The sequence below is a fragment of the Mastomys coucha genome, unplaced genomic scaffold (assembly GCF_008632895.1).
Source record: "Mastomys coucha isolate ucsf_1 unplaced genomic scaffold, UCSF_Mcou_1 pScaffold9, whole genome shotgun sequence".
NCBI lineage: Eukaryota > Metazoa > Chordata > Mammalia > Rodentia > Muridae > Mastomys > Mastomys coucha.
The window spans coordinates 47,275,414-47,297,463 of NW_022196915.1; the positions used below are offsets into that span (position 1 = coordinate 47,275,414).

The 22,050-nt window shown below is 45.6% G+C and overlaps 2 protein-coding genes and 1 long non-coding RNA gene across 4 annotated transcripts in view; 2 read left to right on the top strand and 1 right to left on the bottom strand.

Moving 5' to 3' along the window:
* LOC116084556 (complement C1q and tumor necrosis factor-related protein 9) overlaps positions 1–5,510 on the top strand; it is an 11,845-nt gene extending 6,335 nt beyond the window's left edge. The window contains exons 3-4 of the mRNA XM_031361633.1: positions 2,273–2,335; positions 4,535–5,510. Coding sequence (XP_031217493.1) covers positions 2,273–2,335; positions 4,535–5,307 — 836 coding nt within the window. The 3' untranslated portion in view covers positions 5,308–5,510. The remainder of the gene's footprint in view (positions 1–2,272; positions 2,336–4,534) is intronic.
* Positions 5,511–7,320: 1,810 nt separating this feature from the next.
* On the bottom strand, positions 7,321–9,230 carry LOC116084558. Its single transcript, XR_004116157.1, has 2 exons — positions 8,902–9,230; positions 7,321–7,917 (listed from the first exon to the last, which is right to left on the bottom strand). It is a non-coding gene; the product is annotated as an uncharacterized LOC116084558 (long non-coding RNA).
* Positions 9,199–22,050, top strand: part of Mipep (mitochondrial intermediate peptidase) — a 109,131-nt gene continuing 96,279 nt past the window's right edge. For both annotated transcript variants that reach the window (XR_004116156.1, XM_031361632.1), the window contains exons 1-5: positions 9,199–9,505; positions 12,002–12,175; positions 12,995–13,083; positions 15,431–15,517; positions 20,635–20,698. Coding sequence is in view for 1 of the 2 variants with exons in the window: in XM_031361632.1 (XP_031217492.1) it covers positions 9,323–9,505; positions 12,002–12,175; positions 12,995–13,083; positions 15,431–15,517; positions 20,635–20,698 (597 nt within the window). In the remaining variant the exon portion in view is untranslated. The remainder of the gene's footprint in view (positions 9,506–12,001; positions 12,176–12,994; positions 13,084–15,430; positions 15,518–20,634; positions 20,699–22,050) is intronic.

A 22,050-nucleotide genomic window follows, 5' to 3' on the forward strand; every position in this document is an offset into this window, starting at 1 on the left:
CCCCCCCCCATCTCTCCTTCCATTCGTCTCTCCACAGTGTTGCATGTATCCCAGGCTGGCATCAAACTTGATATGTACCCAAAGACAAACTTGAACTCTTCATCCTATTGCCTTTGTCTCTTGAGTACTGGGATTATAGGCATGTACCACTGTGCCTGACTCAAAGTCAACCAATCTATCTTTTATCAATCTATCTATTATCTACCTATTACCTATCTACCTATCCATCTATCCATCAATTATCTGTCTTTCCCTGTCTCTCCCTCCATCTCTTCCTCTCTCTGGTGTGTGTGTGTGTGTGTGTGTGTGTGTGTGTGTGTGTGTATACATGTGTGTATGAGAGTGTGTGTGTGTATGTGTGTGTAAGTATGTGTATGTGTGTGTGTGTGTGTGTGTGTACATCATTTTTAGGTATCTCTCTCTTCTGCTCAGCTTTACAGAGGGCAGGGTCTTTTGCAGAACTGGAAGCTTACCTTGTTGGCCACACTGGCTGGCTGGCTAGCACGACCCCCCTGTTACCTTTGCCCCACAACTGCCCCCCCAGTGCCTCTAGTCCTTACAGGCTCAAATAGCTATGCTTGACTTTTTACATGGGTGCTGGGACTCAAACTCCAGTCCCTCATCCTTTCTCTGTCCTTGAACTACCTCTCCAATCTTATCAAAACAGATTTCTTTTTTTTTAAGATTTATTTATTATTATATGTAAGGACATTATAGCTATCTTCAGACACACCAGAAGAAGGTGTCAGATCTCATTACAGATGGTTGTGAGCCACCATGTGGTTGCTGGGATTTGAACTCAGGACCTTTGGAAGAGTAGACAGTGCTCTTAACCACTGAGCCATCTCTCCAGCCCCCAAAACAGATTTCTTAAAAGCATATGTTTTCTGGGCCAGGTATGGTGTTACATGCCTTTTAATCCTAGCATGCAGGAGGCTGAAGCAGATGGATCTCTGTGAGTTCAAGGATAATCTGATCTATATAGGGAGTTCCAGGACAGCCAGGGTTACATAATAGAGAGACCCTGCTCAAAAACAAACATCTGTTTTTTCCATATTTTTCCTTCAGTTCATAGTTCATATATTCATATGTATATATAATATATAGTATATATGTATGTATGTATATATGTAGTTGTATACATATATATATATATATACATATGCTCAATGTGCTATTTCTTGAGAGTGATGTTCACCCACACTGCTTGGCAAGAAGATCTGCTACTTCTTTACCTGGTCCTTTGAAGATGTGCCATGTGTTTTATATAATCAACGCACTGTGTTTTATATAATCAACACACAGTACAGTGTCCATGACATGTACATTCACAGCTGTTCAGGTAGATGTTCATGCTCTGACCTATATGATCATGCTGCAGAATACAAGAACTGGGAAGTAGGCAGGGAAAAAGAGAAGTTGGGGCAGGAAGGCTCAGGCTTGAGGGTGCTGCAGAAGGTTGGGGAGAGTGGAATGGAGGCTAGTTTCTGTGATTCAGGGGGGTCCAGGGCTTGCTTGAAAGCTTCCATAACACCAGGCATTATGGACGCAAATCAGCCTGTGTCCCTCTCCAGGCCTGAGGGATGAAGGCTGTCCCAGCTGTTTGTCACTCCTCACCTAGAATAGTAAGGTTGAGATCTTAGGGTCTTGGCTGATTTGATTGAGATGAAACCTGGAGTAAACCATGACCTTGTGAATTCTGCCATCACCGTAGTCTGGCCATCTCACCTAGCTAATGCCAGGTGAAGGAGGGACTCACAAGGCCTGCTCCCTGCCTTGGGTCTAGTGCATGACTAGCAGAACCCCATCACGGCTTGTTCAGTGGCAGTCACCCCTAGTCTATGGTGCCTTTCCTTCCTCAACAGTCAGATCACCGAGTTCCCTGATGTTTCATGGAATCTGGTGAGCCTTCCGTTCCACTCTGAATGAGTTGTGGGAAGGCAACAGAGTTAACGATATGTCTAGCACCTCCCACAGTCAGATCCAAGTCCTCATCCTAAGACAGAATTACAGCATGGCCCTTAATGTCTTAGTTTGCCTTGCCTCATGCTCCTGGTGCTTGGAAAGTCACCAACCATTTCAGAACCTGCTTGTCCTACATGATTTAACACACTGAATATGCGCGCTAATAGTTGCCACCTTAACCTGCACTGGTGCGAAAAGAGGTGGGCTGGGGCACCCCAAGACTTCCTGTATCAATCATCCCTGGAGACCCAACCAGGAAACTGGAATTGGAATCTCAACTCCTTTCTGCTTTCTTCCCTTCCCCTAGGAGAACCAGGTCATCCCGGGGGCCCAGGAAAGGATGGAATTCGTGGAGAGAAAGGAGAACCAGGTCAGTGGCTTTGCACTCATCCATGCACAGTGCTTTGGTATGAGGCTGAGCTGATGGCAGCTGTTCAGCGCTGCTGTGGACTGACCTGTCCGGTGCTCCCAGAGTGACTCACTGTATTAGTCAGGGCTCTCTAAAGGAACAGAACTGATAGAATGAATGAATATAGATTATAAACACACAGAGAGAAAGAGAGAGAGAGAGAGAGAGAGAGAGAGAGAGAGAAGGAGGGAGGGAAGGAGACAGAGAGAGAGAGAAAGAGAGGGGGAGGGAGGGAGGGAGAGAGAGGGAGGGAGGAAGGAACAGAGACAGATAGACAGAGAGAGAGAGAGGGAGGAAGGGAGGGAGGGAGAGAGATAGAGGGAGAGAAAGAGAGAGAGAGAGAGAGAATGAATGAATGAATTACAAGCTGGGGTCTAAGTAGTTCAACAATGGCTGTCCCACAACATAAAGGCCCATAATCTGTTAGCTTCTTCAGCGTATGAGCCTGGATGTCTCAGCAGTCCCAATCTGGTGCTGCAGTCCTGGAGAATTCCTAAAGAGCTGCTGGTCTTCAGTCTAGGTTGGAATCGTGAAGAAGCCTCACAGGCCTACCCAGCGGCTCGGGTGTAGTCAATTCCAGATGCAGTCAAGTGGATAAAATTAGCCACCCCAGCCACCAGCAGGTTCTCGATTTGCTACAGATGCACGCAGGTCTCAGCACACTCTTCCTGGAGAGGTCCAAGAGGGAATGAGTCTCAGTTTCTTTTTGTGAGCTGCGGGATCTGCCCATGTGCCAAGGTAGCCACAGATGGGGGAGCTGCACCCGAAAGTCTAAAAGTTACGTTTTATGAACTTTTTGCATAGTATGGAGTCTTACTTAGTTTTGCCAGTTCTGTGGATTAAACCTAGAACTTCATGCCTGCTAAGCAAATGCTGCTTAGCATTTTTAAAATGTTTCTTTTTAAAAGACACTTGTTGCCAGGCGGTGGTGGCACATGCCTTTAATCCCAGCACTTGGGAGGCAGAGGCAGAGGCAGAGGCAGGAGGATTTCTGAGTTCGAGGCCAGCCTGGTCTACCGAGTGAGTTCTAGGACAGCCAGGACTATACAGAGAAACTATGTCTCAGAAAAAAAAAAAAGACACTTGTTGGCATATATTAATAAAATAACAATGGGCTTCACTATGACATTTTCACATATGTATGTGATGTTTCAATCACAGTCATTGCATTGCCCTCTCATGGCCAGTCCCACCAAACCCATTCTTCTGCTGCTGCTGCTTCTCTCATGCCTTTTTTCTTTTCTTGTGTGTGTGTGTGTGTGTGTGTGTGTGTGTGTGTGTGACCCAGTATGTTCATTAGAGTGTTTATCGATGCATGGCTTATAGATAGCATGTGCTTATAGAAGCAGGTAACCCTTACTGATAGCTTACTACCCAATGGGTCTCCCTTCACATCAAACACTGACTGCATATAAATCCCTAGGGACAGATGATGACATGTGGGCCATAATGAACACCTTAAGGGGCAGTCACTTTCCTGGAGACTGAAGTCCCATTACTCAGCAGCCTGATTGACCTGTTTCTTGTCATATTCCATCTCTGATGTGTGCTTCTCCCAAGGATGACCTTGTTTTGGGGTTGACATGGGTCACTCTGGTGGTACAGTTGTCATTGCTCATAGGAGCCCTGGCGCTAACTAAGGAGTAATTTTGGATGCTGGGTTGTGGCTCAGTCGGTAGAGTGCTCACTTAGCACACTTGAAGCCCTGAGTTCCATTCCCAGCACTGCATAAACTGGGAGTGGCAGCATATAGCCACAGTCCCAGCACCTAGGAAGCACTGGCAGGAGGACCAGAAGTTCAAGGTCACCCAGTCATCCTTGACTACAGCCATCCTTAGCTATAGTGAGTTTGAGGCTATCCTGGGCTACATAAGACTCTGTTCCAAAAACAAACAAAAAACAACCCCACCCCTCAAAAACCAAAACAAAAACCCCATAGTTTTGAGAGAGAGTGTGTGTGTGTGTGTTTGCCTGTTGTGTGTTTACACGTAAATTTCTTCGCATGCAATTTGAGAGTTTTTTTTTTTATTTTCAGACTCTGAGCAGATCTTGAACCTATACTCTACTTCATCTCAATGAAATGCTCAGTGATAGAAACTCCAACATTGCTTATGAGAGAGTGTTTTCTAAGCCACCTCTTCATTATCTCCCTCTATTCAGGAGCCAATGGAAGAGTTGAAGCAAAAGGCATCAAAGGTGATCCAGGCTCCAGAGGATCTCCAGGGAAACATGGCCCAAAGGGATCCATTGGCCCTATAGGAGAGCAAGGGCTGCCAGGAGAGACCGGCCCTCAGGGGCAGAAGGGGGATAAAGGCGACGTGGGCCCCACTGGACCCGAAGGACTAATGGGTAGTACTGGACCTTTGGGTCCCAAGGGCTTACCTGGCCCAGTGGGCCCCATTGGCAAACCAGGTCCCAAGGGAGAAGCTGGACCCATAGGCCCCCAGGGGGAGCCAGGAGTCAGAGGAATGAGAGGCTGGAAAGGGGATCGAGGAGAGAAGGGGAAAGTTGGCGAGGCTCCCATTGTACCCAAGAGTGCTTTCGCTGTGGGGCTCACAGTGATCAGTAAGTTCCCTCCCCCAGATGTACCCATTAAATTCGATAAGATCCTATACAATGAACTGAACCACTACAATGTAGTGACGGGGAAATTCACCTGCCATGTGGCAGGTGTCTATTACTTCACCTACCACATCACTGTGTTCTCCAGGAATGTGCAGGTATCTTTGGTCAAAAATGGTGTAAAAATCCTGCATACCAAGGATGGTTACATGAGCTCCGAGGACCAGGCGTCTGGTGGCACCGTGCTGGAGCTGAAGCTCGGGGACGAAGTGTGGATGCAGGTGACAGGAGGAGAGAGGTTCAATGGCTTATTTGCAGATGAGGATGACGATACCACATTCACAGGCTTCCTGCTGTTCAGCAGCTCTTGACGCAAGGACTCTGCATGTAGGTCTCATAGAGAGCTCTGCCGGTGAATGTGGTACCCACAGAACTATCTTGGTAAGGGTGGGATGTGACTGCAACCATTCCTCTAGTTATTGCATCAATCCTAAAATGTACACGTGGAGAGTTAATCCTACAGATTCTGTCATTTGGACATATGAATAATAAACATGTGAAAATGCATCAGTGTCCCATGTAGGCTTCCCCTTGGTGTCATTGAACAAAGACTGAGTCCAGATTTGAATTCTCTAGTTCATGAATTCTGTGTCTTCCATTCCCCAGTCTGTCTGCTGTGTGAGTCTGAATCTGTGACTGCCTGAAGACTGTGTTGTGAATCTGTCCCTGTTCCTAGCAAAGGGCTTGGCTCTCTCTCTTTTATTGAGTAGCACAAAAAGCAACACATGGAGGAGGGGATGAGGGATTCTTCATAGACATCTTTAACAGAGTCTTAACAAGGAACTAAGTCACTGATTCCAAGCGTTCCCAACTGACCCAGATAACAAACAAACACTATGAAGTGGGATAGGGGAGGGGGAAAGGAAAGGAGAAGGGGCAGGGAGGAGGAGAGGAGAGACTAGATCTGTTATGGGCTTTTGAAACCTCAAGGGCCTCTCCCAGGGACACATCTCCTCTAACAAGGCCACACCCAATCCTTCCCAAACAGTTTCACTAACTGGAACATTCAAACATCTGAGCCTATGGGGGCCATCCTCTCTTTCCTCATTCAAACCACCACAGTAGTGTAAGGGATGGTTTCATCATAATGCATTGCCACAGTTGCATGTGTGTTATTTGGGATCTCTTAAAGAGTAAAAGAATAAACAGTGGTTCTGTTTGTTGTGATTAAATATTCATGCTGGAAATGGAACCCAGGCAAGTGCTCTGCCACAGAGCTATCCTCAGCCAACATTTCCCCTTACCCAGGACATCCTTTGCCCATGTGTGTAGTGGGAAGCGTTCTGAGGCTGCTTTCCTGCTCTAAAGGCTGTATTATTTCTGATGTTAGGGGAATGTAATGGTAAATGAGCTGGGGTCATGGCTGAGCAGGCATAGCCTTGGTAGAGCACGTGTGGGTTCCGTTGTCAGCACTAGGAACAAATATTTATTCCACTTAATGACTAGCAGCTTTAAGCTGATGTCAGTGAGACACCCCTGGAGGCTTCTGATACCTTATTTTCTGACATAGGTGTCTATGCTGCTCAATTCAACGAACAGTTGAGCTGAATCTATAACAACTTTCCAGGTCTTCCATAATCAAAGTGGATGGCTTAGGACAGCAGAATGCATCCTGTCATGGCTCTGGAAGCAGAAGTTCAAGGTCCACCTGTCAGCAAGACTGAGACCAAGTCCCTGAAGGAAGGTCCTTCTTCGACACTTCCGGCTTCTAGTAGCCCCTGGGGTGCCTTGGTTTGAAGCACATCACTTCAGGGTCTCTGCTTGTAGCTCTGCATAGGTTTCCCTCTGTGACTGCACATGTCCAAATTTTCCTTTTCTAATGAGGAGTACACCAGTCATTTTGGATTCAGACCTATGCCAATATGGTTATATCTGTACAGACCCTATCCAAATAAGGTCTCATTTGCAGGTACCAGAGCTCAGTACTTTTAAAATGTCTTATAGGGGGACACAGTTCTACCCACAATATTCTGTTCTCTATACTTGCCTCCAGGTTGAGTCTTTCCTATGTCCTATCGGTCAACAGACCTGCCCTAACATACAAAATTCCAGCATTATCACTTATGCCCCAAAAGTCATCAGTTAAGTTGTTTAAATCAGTAATAGGAGGGACCTGTTGTGTGATACATTCTGGGCAGAATCTAGGGAGATGGAAACCTTTAGTCAGACAAGTTATTTGCTTTCAAAGTACAACGGTAGGTTAGACATAAGATACCCATTAGAAGAAGGCAAGGAAAGGCAAAAAGGGCCCAGGATTTCCAAGCCAGTCTGAAACCCAGCAGGGGGAATCCCAGGGTTTGAAATGGTCGGTCTTGCCACAACACTGCAGTTTGTTTATTTATTTATTTATGTATCTATTATGTGTATGAGTACTCTGTAGTACAGTACATCTCTGTACAGATGTGGCTGCTGGGATTGAACTCAGAATCTGGCTTAATACACTGTAGCTGTCTTCAGATGCACCAGAAGAAGGTGTCAGATCTCATTACGGGTGGTTGTGAGCCACCATGTGGTTGCTGGGATCCGTACTCAGGACCTTAGGAAGAGCAGTCAGTGCTCTTACCCGCTGAGCCATCTCGCCAGCCCAACACTTCAGTTCTATATGTGATCTCACTGCAGGACTGTTAGGGGGGTGTGTCAGGCAGATTTTCTTCCTGCCCACCTGGGTACCTGGCAGCGATGGTCAATTGTCCACACGTATCCGCAACTCATACGCTCCCTGGAACACACATGCTTCCTCTGATGGTTTCCAAACCCTGGCTGTGATGGCTCATCTTCATTGTCAACCTGACCAACATTAGAAGCTCCTATGAGACATACCTCTGGTCATGACTGTGAGAGCTTTCTCAGAAAGGTTCAATTGAAGAGAGATGGACCGGTCCTGAAAGAGAGCAGTACTGTTCCAGGGGCTGGGATCCAGACTGAAGAGAAAAGAACAAAGGAAATGGGTAAACTAAGTAACGGAACTCAACTCTCTGCTTCCCCATCCACCTCATTGTGGGGAAAAATCCTGCTATCACCACTGTAAGCTATTTTTGCCTTCCTTCTTCCTCTCCATCCCCCCTCTACCACCCTCTGTGTGTCCTCTCAACCCCAAGCCTTCCCAAGTCTGCACCATCATTCCTACTTTCCCAGGCACTAGTCCACAATTTCCCAATGCTCTCCCTCCTACACTCTGCCCTCCTTTCATTGCCCCAGTAGGACTGACATTAGTCCTGTCTGTACTAATTTAGATTTTAGACTATTATGGTGAGACACTGGGAGTTAGATAAACTCCCTGGTGGGCAGGCAGGTAGAGAGAGGAGGGCCACAGCTAGGTGATGATGGTGGTGAATCTCCAAGGTGCCCAGCTTCTTCCTCAACCTATGGTTTTCCTCTCCCACCAGCAGGCCCCCATTGCTGATGGACCTGCTCATGAAGTCTAGACTGGGTCAGGACATGTCACACAACAGATCTAGGCCAGCCGACCTCCCTAGATTTCTTCAAACTGTCCAACCCTAAATTAGGGGAGGAAGACCCTGGAGATGCTTTTTAAATAAAACAAAACAAAACAAAAACAAAAAACAAAACAAAACAAAAACTGCCCCTGAGAAGAGACTTATTTTTCAGCTTTCTGAGCCCCCCTTTGCAGAGAGTCTTTTTCTGTGTGCCTGTTGCAGGAAACACACAGCTAACTCACCTTCCTCCCACTCCCAATTCTGTCCACGATACTTAAGATTTCTCTGCTGCTACATGTTGGTCTTCAGATTTTTCCTGCCTTTTATTTAATTCTTTGATTGGCAGAGACAACGAACCCGACTGAGACCACTAGACTATATCATTTCAAGACCCTTAGGCCGTATCAATAGTTTCCAAAGTCAAAATAGACGATAATTCTCTAATAGTTAATTCACATGGCTACATACAATCATGGGCGTGCAAACATGGGGGTGACGTCAGCTTCTTTTGGCCTTGGATTTCGACTGCTTATGGTTTATTCTGGATCCTTTCACGTGCCGCCACTAACTCTCCTCTGAGAAGGCATCAAGAATTCATCTTGAGTTCTCCCATTCATTCCTGGCGCCTGTAAAAAGTTCCAATGCTCGGCCAGACTTCTCCCTGTGCCCCAGTAACATCGTCCAACTCAAACCCAGGACGTTTCTCCCTCCAGACACACGAGGGCGCTACGGAACCTGAGCTGCTCAGAAGGCGTGGAGGGCGACGCTCTTGCTAAGGAGAGTCAGCGTGCTCAAGTTCGGGTCTGCAAGCGAGTTCCGCGGCGTGGGCTGCTGCCTTGGAAACGCGGGACGCGCGCTTCCGGAGCGTGGCCGAGCCGGGGTCCGGAGGATGCTGCTGGCGGCCCGGGTGCGGTACGCCTGCCGGCTGTGCGGCCCGGGAGCCGCGGCGGCTCTGCGGGGACGCACAGGCCGGAGCTGCGCCCGGGGCGTCAGCACCAGCTGGTCCCCGGTGGGCGCCGCCTTCAATGTCAAGCCCCAGAGCCACCTTTGGGACCTGTTGGGAGAGCGCCGGGTGAGCGTGCGGTGGGTCTGGGCAGCGCGGGCTCCGCGTCTCGCTGAAAGGAACTGTGCCGGGATAAGCGCGCCCCGGGGCGGCCGTCCCACCGGCTTCCCATTCAGCCTTTCCTCTACTCAAGTTCGATTTTTTTTTCTTCCTGGCTTCAGAGTTCACATTGGCCCTTGGCTTTATAACGACACTCTTCCGTGGAAAACTCCATCACACCTTAATTGTCCATTTCAAGTTGGTCTGAAACAACCTGATAAACCAGGCATAGTGGCTCTTGCTTGTAAGACAATCCTGATGGGTAGAGGCAAGAGGGTACAAAGGACAGTCCTTTAGGCTCCAAACTGACTTTGAGACTCACCTGAATTGCATAAGAACCGGCGGCGGTAAAACAGAAAGCAACGCAGAACCCTACTGAGAAAAATCAGATTTCCTGTCGTACTTTGGAGTTGATTGCATAGCCTACGAACTCACCAGACAGAATTGCTTGGCTATTTCGACTCCGCCAGTGGTGGTGTTGGATACTTAATAATGAATGAGGCAAAGGCAAGGGAGACTAAGAAGGGAAGATTTTGTCCTAAAACAGTGATTCTCAACCCTTCTAATGCTGTGACCCTTTAATACAGTTCCTCATGATGTAGTGACCCCTAACCATAAGATTATCTCATTACTATTTCATAACTAGTTTTGCTACTGTTAGGAATCGTAGTGTGAATTGCCAACATATGAACCCTCTGGTGGGTCGCGACCCACAGGTTGAGAGTTGCTGTTCTAAAGGTTCAGGGTTATTTTTTTCTTTTAGCTTCTCACTGTTGGGCAGCTTTCTAAAGATGAGTCTGGGATATAGTTTCATTGTACTCCATGGTGTATCTCTGTGTTTAACCTTGTCTATTTGAAAGTTCTTTCTATATAGAATTTCCTCCAAAACCCATGAGGGCTGATGATGCTGGTATTAATGGAGTTGGTATTGGAAGTGCCTGTTAGTATTGAGCAGAAAGATAAGCTTGGGTGGGTGAAATAGAATTGATTTCAGCCATATCTTAAACAATTGTTTATTGTGTGTGTGTGTATGAATGAGTGCAGGTTTGGCACGTGCAGGCCAGAGGACAACCTTTTGGGGTCTGTTGCCTTCAACCTTTTTTGGAGGCAGGGTCTCTCTTGGTTTTGCTATTGGTCTGAATACTCAGGTTATCTTACCTGCTCCTATTTGGTTCTCGAGCTTCTGGGCTATTTTCTTGTTTCTATCTTGATGTAGGAGCACTGGGAGTACAGTTACATGACACAAAAAATTTCGCTTTAAAGTCCTGTTATTTTTTTATTTTATGTGTTTTGCCCAAATGTATGTAAATACACCACATGTGAAGTGCCCATGGAGGCAAAAAGAGGGTGTTGGATCCCCTGCAACTGAAATTATAAACAGGTGGTAAACTGCTGTGTAAGATGCTGGGAATAGAACCCAGGTCCTCTGCAAGAGCAGGAACCACTGGGCCATCTCTCCAGCCCTTCTTTCCAAGTTTTTTTAATTATGTTTTTGTTTGTTTGTATATATGGGTGCCTGAATGTCCATATGCCTGGCTTTTCGCACTTGGGGTGCATAAACCGGAGGATCTGAAGTTCTAGGCTCAGTCACAGGAAACAAAAAAAAGAATTTTAAAGCATATTTCCATATCTGTAAAAGGAGAATGTACTCCCTGTCCTAGAACTGTGTGATTTAGCTGAGAGAATCTGTGTAAAGTACATGGCACACTTTGGCATGTATTATGTTAAACATCGACTTTCTCAGGGCGCCAGGACTCATGCTTCAGCTGCTTTTCAAAGACGCTCATTCCCATTAGACTAGTGACTTTTTTTTTCTTTATTAAAATACTGAAATGCCTTTGTTTCAGCCAGTGACTGGGTTTGATATATTGCGTCTCCTTGTGAGTTAGCGGCCCCTGTTTTGCAGCAGTGGATGGGTTGGTATTGTGTGGAGACATCTCTGTATGAAAGGCACGAGGTCCTTGGCACTCACACACACTGTCTGCTTTAGTATGTTCCCATGCTGACAGGGGCACTGCCAGCGTCATACACCCGGTGAGAACACTGGAGCCCGGGAGGAATGATCATGTGATCAAGGTTGTGAACTAATGATGGGTATCATTAACATCTGTCAAGTGCTGTCTGTGTGCCGGGCACTGTTGTAAATTTTGTTGAACCTTTGAATCTTCATTTAGTCCTCCCAGCCTTTTTCTCATGGAGCCACTGTGCTGACAACTGAATCCATACCATTTATTTATTCTTGAAAAGTTGGGAGGCTTGAAGAAGACATACAGTTTCAAAATGTTTTAGGGTTATTTTGTGTAGCGTAACAGAGAAATAGTGACACTATTTCCTTGAGCATAGGTTTGGGTGGTTGCTAGACCTACCAAAATCAGGGCTTTGCCCAAAAGTAGTTCTAGGGAGTGAAACAGACAGACAAAACTGTGCTTCTGGCTATAGGTTAGAAATGCTGTTTTGTACTTATAGGGTCTTTTTGGAGTTCCTGAGCTCAGCACCCCTGAAGGATTCCAAGTTGTCCAGGAGGAAGCCTTGAGGAAGACGGAGTGGCTGGTAGAGCGAGCATGTTCCACACCCCCAGGGCCAAAGACAGTCCTCATTTTTGACGAGCTCTCGGATTGCCTGTGCAGAGTGGCCGACTTGGTAAGACTTAGAATGGAGGGTGCAGGATCATGCATGTCATGGATGTGTATGTGTGTGTGTGTGTGTGTGTGCAGGAACATGCATGCCATGGGTGTGTATGTGTGTGAGTGCAAGCCCATGTATGCCTTGGATGTGTGTGCGTGTGAGGAGATGCATGCAAGCCAGAGGTGTGCGTGTGTGTGTGTGTGTGTGTGTGTGTGTGTGTGTATGTGTGTGTGTGTGTGCAGACACATGCCTGCCATGGGTGTGCGTGTGTGTGTGTATGTGTGTATATGTGTGTGCAGGAGCATGCATGCCATGGGTGTGTGTGTGAATGCAAGCCCATGCATGCCATGGATGTGTGTGTGTGTGTGTGTGTGAGGAGATGCATGCAAGCCATAGGTATGTGTGTGTATGCAGAGACATGCCTGCCATGGGTGTGTTTGTGTGTATATGTGTGTATGTGTGTGCAGGAGCATGCATGCCATGATGTGTGTGTGTGTATGTGTATGCAGGAGCATGCATGCCATGATGTATGTGTGTATGTGTGTATGTGTGTGCAGGAGCATGCATGCCATGATGTATGTGTATGAGTGCAGGCATGGGGTCATGGAGAACTCTGAGGAGCCTCTTCTTGTAGGATCCGTGGTTGAAATTTAGGTCACCAGGCCTGCCATCCAGACCTCCTACCTGCTGAGCCATCTTGCTAGAAACAGGCCCAAATTTGATTGCTTGTATCAATAAAGCTGATTAATGGCACATAGAATTCAAAATAGTGATTGCTCTTAGAATCCGTTGTTCCATCAAAGTCCTTTGGCTTTTGTCTTTCCCCTTCAATAGGCGGACTTTGTGAAAATCGGACACCCAGAGCCCGCGTTCAGAGAGGCTGCGCAAGAGGCCTGCAGAAGCATTGGCACCATGGTGGAAAAGTATGTCCCCCTCAATGCCAGGTGGCTTTGTGGAGAGCACTTGTCACTTCCAGGGTGGGTGGGTGGAGGTGCTGTGATCTAGCAGCCCAGGAAGGTGGCTGGAGGGCTGGGGGAGAGTCATGGCCGCTGGAGCTGTTTCCTGGCTTCTCTCGTCCTTTATAATTGAATAATGAAGTTGACTTTCCGGGTCGCTGTGTGTAAAAATGAAATGAGGCAAACACGAGATGCTAAGAAGGTGTAGGGCACACGGGGTCGTACAGCAGTATTTGTCCTCAGTACTGTCGATAGTAAATGTGCTGCTTGGTTTTTGTAGGGAACCTCAACTGAGGAGTTGCCTCCATCAGATTGACCTATAGACAAGGCTGGGAGGCATTTTCTTGATTAGTGATGGACGTCAAGGGCCCAGCTCACTATGAGCAGTGCCACCCCCGGGCAGGTGGTCCTAGGATGTGTAAGAGAACAGTCTGTGTTAGTCATGGAGTGTGGGCAGCCCTCCTCCTCGGCTTCTGCCTTTCAGTTTCTGCCTTAGCATCCCTCAGTGGCTTATGACATGAGATGTGTAAGCCAACAACCCCTTGCTTCCCCAAGTCGCTCTTGATTATGGTCTTTTCTTGGCAGTGGGAAGCAAACTAGGGCAGTAAGGAAAGTCTTTTGAATGCTTTTGTGGATATTTGGAGTTCCCAGGTTTTGGCACGAGTCAATTGCATATGTGGCTGTGGGCCATAAGATAGGAGGCCCAACTATGCATTTATACAAAGTACTCTTTTAGACGTTGTTGAGTTGTGATTAGGAATAGCTCAATGCTCTCTGAGAAAGCCAAGGAAGGCTGTAGGTAGGTGGAGGCTATGAGGAAACAAGTTATTCTAAAGTGGTTTGGGAGTGGGGTTTTAAAGCCATTTATGAATGCTCCAAAGAGATAGTTGAAGTCACTGTGGACAGCACTATGTTCTGAAGCACAGGTATGTGACACAAAGCCAGATGTTTGAGACTGAGGAGAGTGTCAGGGTGCACCTCACTTGGGCCTATGAGGGGAAAACAGAAGCCAGGCAATACCATGAGACTGTTTCAGAACCCAGAAGCTGGAGAGGAGGTGGCTTCACTAGTTGGACAGACTTTATATCTTAGGAAGGATGGCTGTCCCTTCTCTTGCATTGAGCAACATTGTCCCACTCAGGCACAGTGAATGTGACTTTTATCTTCTTTAATGTGTACTACAGGGATAAAGCCAGTCCCTGCCGCATTTGGACACTTGACCCTGTGCAGCAACAAGGACTGCAACAAGGGATTCCACGGGATAGTGAGCACTTTCTATTAGGAGTAGCCCAGGGAAGAAGTCGGCATGGCAGGCCTCCTATCTGGGAGGCCATGAAGGTTGTCCTGATGATTTTAGGTACAGCCTGTCCTAACCTCAGGCACTCTTAGTTTTGTAGGAGAGCAATAGAGAACCGTGAATGGTAGTGAAGCGGTATAGTGCTTGACTGTAATCTTCACCTCTCCACAAAGACGGCTTCGGTCTGTTGAAAGTTGCTCACAATGAGCTGGGCCCTCCGACATCAATCATTAACAGAGAAAATGGAAACCGTGAAGGTTTCCTTAAGACTTCAGCCATGTACCTTAGAACTCAGGCTAGCTGTGCTCGTGTGGGTGAGAACAAAGAGCCATGACTCAGACACCAATATCAGCCCAACCTGCAGCATCACTGTCTTCTCCCTAGGTAGGTCCCAAGGCTCTGGCTAGCATCCTCTGCCAGCCTTGGGACCAGTCCTAGACTAGAAACCACTGCCACCTAGTGGATCCTGATGGAAGGACAATATCATTCACACCACCCCCAGTCTACTTATCCTTACCCAGGGACCCAAGGATGGGCTAGTTCCCCAGGCCATTTGCAATTAAAGATCTGAAGTGTGAACTGGAGGCTTTCTTTTGCCACCACTCTTCATGGGTCCTCCCAAATGTTAAGGGGAACAAGGCAGTTGCCATCAATCAGAAGATGCTCAGCAGGAACACTCCCCACTACCTACTCGCTGATACAGCTCCCAGTGTCAGGGAGAAAGCGGATACCTATGCCCTTTTGACTCTGGCCATGTGAAGGACAGATGTTCAGAGATACCTGCACCATGGTCCCTGCTGAAGGTATGCACACCTCTCACAGTTTAGTGCTGGGAGACCCTGTCTGAACAGTTTCTAAGTATGGCTATTATTCCTGATTCAAAAGAATCTACAGAAAACTGCTTCCCAGTTTGGGGCTCTGAGATTTGTATGCAGCCATCTAATTCCATTCCCTTGATGTGGAGTAAACATTTAAAAATGGATTGGAAAATCACGTTTTCACTCATGGTCTTTCTAGGTTGAATACGAATGTGGAATTGTATCAGAGTCTGCAAAAGTTACTGGATGATAAGAAGCTTATGGATTCCCTTGATGCAGAAACCAGGTACTCATTCATTCATTCCTGTTCCTATGACTGACTCTGAGGGCCAGGCTGGAGAGCCCTCTTGGCCCTCTGGGTTGGAGTGTCCCTCTCTCAGGATCCCATGGCTCCTGCACTTTCTTGGAGACTCCACCACACTACATCTTCTCTCTACACCATGTCCATCTGGATCCATCCTCGTACCCATGGTCACCACCGACATCTTGTTATTTGTTGCCTTGGGTGATTTGTTTCCATCTCTCTGCCTTGTGGATGAGCTCTACAAGGCTGCTTGCTCTCTTGCTTATTGCTGCAAGATGAATGCCTAGTGATAACCTCCTGTTAAATTGCTGATAATTACGCTGTCTTTATGCTGATAGACCCACCATAGCACCACTGGGAGACACCAGCAATTGATTTCTTTGCTGGGTGGTTCTCAAGAGCTTTAATGATTAGCTCTAGTTCATTAGATTGCAATTATTCACTGAGGTAAGAAGCCTGGTGCTAACTCAGTACACAGGAGTACTTGATATATGACCTGAGAAGGAACCTGATTTCTTTGCTTACAGTTTTTGTAAGATAAATGTAAATGTAGGATTTTATAAGGTTAATATACTAAAATAGCTCAGTACATAAAAATATCTGCTGTTTAGCCCAATGATCTGACTTTAGTTCTTGGGACCCACATGGTTGAAAGAAAAAAATTGAATCCTGCAAGTCATTCTCTGACCTCCCTACTCATGCCATGGCAGGTGTGTACATGTACACACGCGCACACACACACACACACACACACACACACACACACACATATCACATAAATACACAGAGATACAGATATGCATGCACACATGCAAAAGAAATAAATGAAATCTAATAATAAGGAAAGCATTGTATGGCTCATCATTTATTTGCTCATATATTTGTGTCATAACATGGAAAATGATTTTTTTAACCTGTTTATCCTCTTTCTGTTTATGGAAGACATATTTCCTTTGAGTACCTAGTTTCCCTCTTGCCACTTCTGTCTTCTTGTCTGTCTCTATGTGTCTTGTCACCCCAACCAAAGCCTTATTCCATGGGGGTCAGCTGGGAGTAGAACCTTGCTTTCAGTTCATATATGAGTTCCAGGTGGTGGGAGCACTGTGGGGTCAGGTGTTGGGGACTTACCTCAGCCACTAGCACATGTGTAGGAACCTGGTCTTTCTCCTCGTTGCTCCTGAAGCTCAGGATCTGAGTGGAGCTGGCTATGTCATCTGAATAGTTGTTTATTGTAATTTTAGGCTTGATGTTATATTGTCATCCTTAACAAAGCTAATTAAACTTGAATGTGTATGCATTCCCCCATGAGTATTCACTTGGCATTAGCTTCATGTAACAATATAAAGTATTATCTGTAGGTTACTTAGGACCTCGCTTTAATAATTGGCATTATTATGTTGTCTGTGTACAGTTGGCTGTACAATTTCAGTTGGCTGTCAGTTTATTTTATACACAAAGAACTTGTGGATACATTCCATATTTATCGATATTTCTAGAAATGCCAATAAGAACTTTTGAAGGACAAAGTGAAACATACATTGGGAAAAATAAGCTGGGTGACAGAACAGTGGTCCAGAAAGGAGAGCGTTGGGTGTGGGAGAAAAGTAGGGTTTGAAATAGTAGCGAATGAAACATGTGACACTTGAACATCATTGGGAGTGTTGTCAGGCTACCAGAGGGTCCTGCTTCTTAGACCATGCCTCTGAGAATATTAACCATGGCAGAACAGAATTGTGGTGTTAATGATGTGTATACTCATGTAGTTAATGTGTAAAGGAAGGAATTGGACTGTGTGACATACACACATACACACACACACACACACACTTTACTGTTACAGATGCATTCCTAGAAATACTAGTTCTCTGAGTGTGGTAGTTTCTTTTCTGTTGCTGTGATAATACAAAAGTAGCTGACAAGGCAACTGAGTAGACAGAAGGTTTATTTAGTCACAGTGCCAGGTAATGTCCATCATTGCAGCAAAGTGACAGCAGCAGGAACGTGACGGAATTGGTCACATTGCATCTCTAAGGAACAGAGAGCAAAGAGTGAATGCAAGTATGGCTGTGCTCAGCTTGCTTTCTCTATGCTTGCACAGTTCAGGATCTCCTGCCTAGGGAATGGTGCTGCCCACAGTAAGCAGATCTTCCACCACATTAATGTAATGAAGATAGACCCTCTGTAGACCCACAGACCCACCTAATTCAGACAGTCTCTCATTGTGACTACCTTCTGAGGTATCTAGTTGACAATTAAAACTAGCCATCACAACTCTACCCCTTCGTCTGTTAGCTAGCTGAACAGGAAGAAAGTAAGCAATGGGCTTTAGATTGCCTCAGAAGGGTCCCACAGAAGGCCCTAACATTTGGGGGGTCTTATGTTATTTTTTTCCCTTCTTGGAAAGTTCAGTGGCTTCAAGTCTCTAACAAGTTCATCTATAAAACGACCTCCTCTTAATTTGAGGGGTTCTATGTTGTATGTTTGCATACATCATGACAAACACATTTTCTAAACAGTATAAAACAGGAAAGAATCCAGTTACATGAACAAGTTATAATGTCTCTTTGGATAAACTTGAGGCCACAGCGTGTGGAACCTGAGTGCACACAACAGTGTAAAAGTGGTTGACTTAGTGATGCAGAGTAATGGGGCCTCTAACTGTAAACAGACTTGAGAGGGCATTAAAGAATGCATATTAATAGAGGAATACTTTTTGATCAGTTTAACTTCTTGGAATTTATCTTAAAATGAACAATGGTAAAGAAATGCATATACATTTTTTGTTTTTGTTTTTGTTTTTTGGGTTTTTTGGTTTGTTTGTTTTTTTGAGACAGGGTTTCTCTGTATAGCCTGGCTGTCCTGGAACTCACTCTGTAGACCAGGCTGGCCTCGAACTCAGAAATCCACCTGCCTCTGCCTCCCAAGTGCTGGGACTAAAGTCATGCGCCGCCACCACCACCACCTGGCCATTTTTGTTTTTTTGATGTTTGGTTGTTTTTTTTTTTTAAACAGGGTGTCACATACCCATGCTGGTCTTGAGCTGCTGACGCCTGCCTCTGCTCCTCAAATGTGGGGGTTGTAGGTGTGCCCCACTGTGCCCAGCTGCACATAGGCTTTTAAAATTACAATGGTTACAGAAATGGAGAAAATAGAAAATATTTAGTGTTTACAACAGAACCTAGCACAAACATGAAAAGTTGTATATTTTCATGGATGGAATTAGCAGAGTATATATTGATTTAAAAGTTTTATTTTTTAAAGAATATTTAAATATAGGAAGATGTTCAATGTTTGTGATGTAATATTTTGAGAAAAAATTAACTATATACAATTTTTGTTTGTTTGTTTGGGTTTTTTTTTTTTTTTTTGGTTTTTCAAGACAGGATTACTCTGTGTAGCCCTGGATGTCCTGGAACTTACTCTGTAGACCAGGTTGGCCTTGAACTCACATAGATCCACCTGTCTCTGCCTCCCAAGTGCTGGGATTGAAGGTGTGTGCCACCACTACCTGGCACATAAATTTTTATTGCAAAGTGATACTATGAAATATTTTTGCTTAAGAAGGGATTACTGGGGGCTGGAGAGATGGCTTAGCTGTTAAGAGCACTGGGTGCTCTTCCAGGGGATCTGGGTTCAATAGCTAGCACCAGTATGGTGGCTCACGACTGTCCAGGTCCAGGGAACCTGACACCTTCACATAGACATAAATGCAGGCAAAACAGCAATGCACATAAAATTAAAAGCAAGTCATAAAAGAAAAGAAAGAGTTTTAAAAAGTACTGTGTTTTTACAGAGCGTTGGAAAGGAAGATGGTGTGAAGCGAGACCAGTTAGAGGCCTTGTGAAGTGTTCTGCAGTTTAAGAAACCATGCAAACGGCTGCATTGATAGTGGGACCAATTAATTATTTTGAGACAGGCTCTAGAACTCCCTAATAGTCCAGCATTGCTCAAACTTGCAATCCTCCTGTCTCTCCCCTTTTAGAGGGCTGGAACTACAGGGTTCTCAGATGCCTGGCAAGATCCTTGAAGTTTTAGACTTTTAGAAGACCTAGGCCTAAGAACAGCTCACTGCTATAGAACTTGCCTAGTATATATACAACTCTGGGTGTGATCCCAGTATTGTGAAGAAGAAGAGGAAGACGTTTAGAGTAATGCTAATTCTGTTCATTCGAGATAGATTAGAGCCAGGTATGGTATGTGGTCCTCCCCTATAACCTCAGCACTCCGAAGGCTGAGGCAGGAAGATCACAAGTTTGAAGCTAGCTTATGCTGTATAGCAAGAACCTAGCTCATAGAACCAAAACAGCATTACATTAATAAGTAGAATTATATGATACAATAATCAGAAAGATAAATATATTTGTTTTTGAAAGTCAAAGCCAGAAGAATATATCAAATATTTCACTAATCTACCACTAGAAACAAAAGCAATTAAAAAAATATCATTGACAGGAAAGTTATTGATTGGCCTCAAGTCTGAAGACAGAATAAAGAGAGAGCACAGCTGTCTACAGTCAAGATGCTCATTCCTAGCACAGCATCAGAGAGAAGCTGGCCTGCTGCACCAGCTGGAAGAAACACTGCAAACTCCACACAGGTCCTGGAGAAGCTGTCCGACGGACGGTGGTGGCGCACGCCTTTAATCCCAGCACTTGGGAGGCAGAGGCAGGTGGATTTCTGAGTTCGAGGCCAGCCTAGTCTACAGAGTGAGTTCCAGGACAGCCAGAGCTACACAGAGAAACCCTGTCTCGAAAAACAGCAAGAACAACAAAAGCCTGGAGAAGCTATCCAAGTGCAAACCGATCCTGGCTTTAGTTACTGGGGTTTGGATGCAGTTGAAATAACTAGATGTTAGGTTCCTAGCTTCACCAGGTTTAAACGCTGACAGGCCAGGCTAGTGGGACTCTCAGTCAGCTGGGCACCCACTATACCTGCTTCTGAGATAATAAACTTCTTGTTTCAGATAAAATAGCACATTGTGGCTATGTTGAAGTAGTTCTCTTTAATAGGAAGTTTTGGAAATCCTGATTTGAACATAAAAACTGATTTTCACTTGTAATTTTAATGAACTCCTATAACTTGTGCTCACTTTATTTTAGGCGAGTAGCCGAACTATTTATGTTTGATTTTGAAATCAGTGGAATCCATCTAGATGAAGAAAAGGTAAATCTTTTTTTTTCTTTTTAAAATATGCTCTTAAAATTACTTCTCTTGTGTATGAGTTAGCCTGAATGTATGTATGTTATGTATACCTCATGTATGGCCTTGGGGTAGGAGGAGGGTAAGAGCCCCTGGGTCTGCAGTTACAGATGGTTGTGAACCACCATGTGTGTGCTGGGAACTCAGTCCTACTCCTCTGAGAGAACAACTCATGCTCCTGACCTTTTAACCCCCCTCCACCCAAGTCTTCTCTATCTTCAGATAGGGTCTATGTAGCCCCAGCTGGCCTGGAACTCACTATGTAGACTAGGCTGGCTTCAAACTCATGCTGCTTCCTGAGTACTGGGGTTCAGGATGCCAGACAGCACATGGGGCACATTTGTCTGTCTGTCTGTCTGTCTGTCTGTCTGTCTGTCATCTGTTTACCTACTCATCTATTTACCTGTTTATTTAGAGACAGGGTCTTTTGTAGCCTAGGTTAGCTTTGATCTTGCCACATAGTTGAGGATGAACTTGCCTTCCTGATCTTTGACCAGGCTCAGTGCTGGGGACTGAGGCCGGGGCATTGAACCCACCAGGGCGAGCATTCCACCAGCTGAGGTCCATCTTCAGCCCTTTTTATTTTTCTGAAGACAAGGTTACATGTTAACCAAAATGGCCTTGAATTTGCTATATAGCAGAGGCTGGCCTTGAACTGCTGACCTTCTTGCCTTCACCTCCTTCTAGAATTACAGGCATGTGCCACCACACCAGGCTTCCAACTGTTTCAAACCAGTGTTGCTACTAACATTTAGTTGCTAGAGCCCTTATGTATCACTTGACGGGGAATTAGTAAACTCTTAGGACTTTTTTCACTTGTCATAAAATTCTTCTGTAGATGATGTCTAAACGTAATGCTCTCAGGAAGCTGCCCATCACTCCTCATAATCCAAAATGAAGTAAGAGCTCAGAGTGTTGAAAGTGTCATGGAAAATAGGTGGACTGTTCACAAAGGTGTGTGTTCACACTCTGTGTGCCTGATGGGTCCACACACTAGCTATGGTGTGACCTGCAGTGTTCTATCTGGATGGAGGGCCTGGCACATCCACACCTCTTGCTTTATAGGGGTAGAAACAAGGTAACTTGCTCAGGCTCTCAGCTTTGGTGCGGGGAGTTCTCCCACTGGCTGCAGTTGGCCTAAGAAGATGATGCTCTGCCAAACTAGTCCCTTGTGTGGGCAGCAGCTCAGTGCTGGGCTAGAGGAGTGACTGGATGCCTTCCAGACTGGCTCCCCATGGCCTCTTCCGCTTGCCCACAGTCCAATTATTATTATTATTTTAAAAGATATCTCTCTCCATCCCAGTAAACGTAGGGAA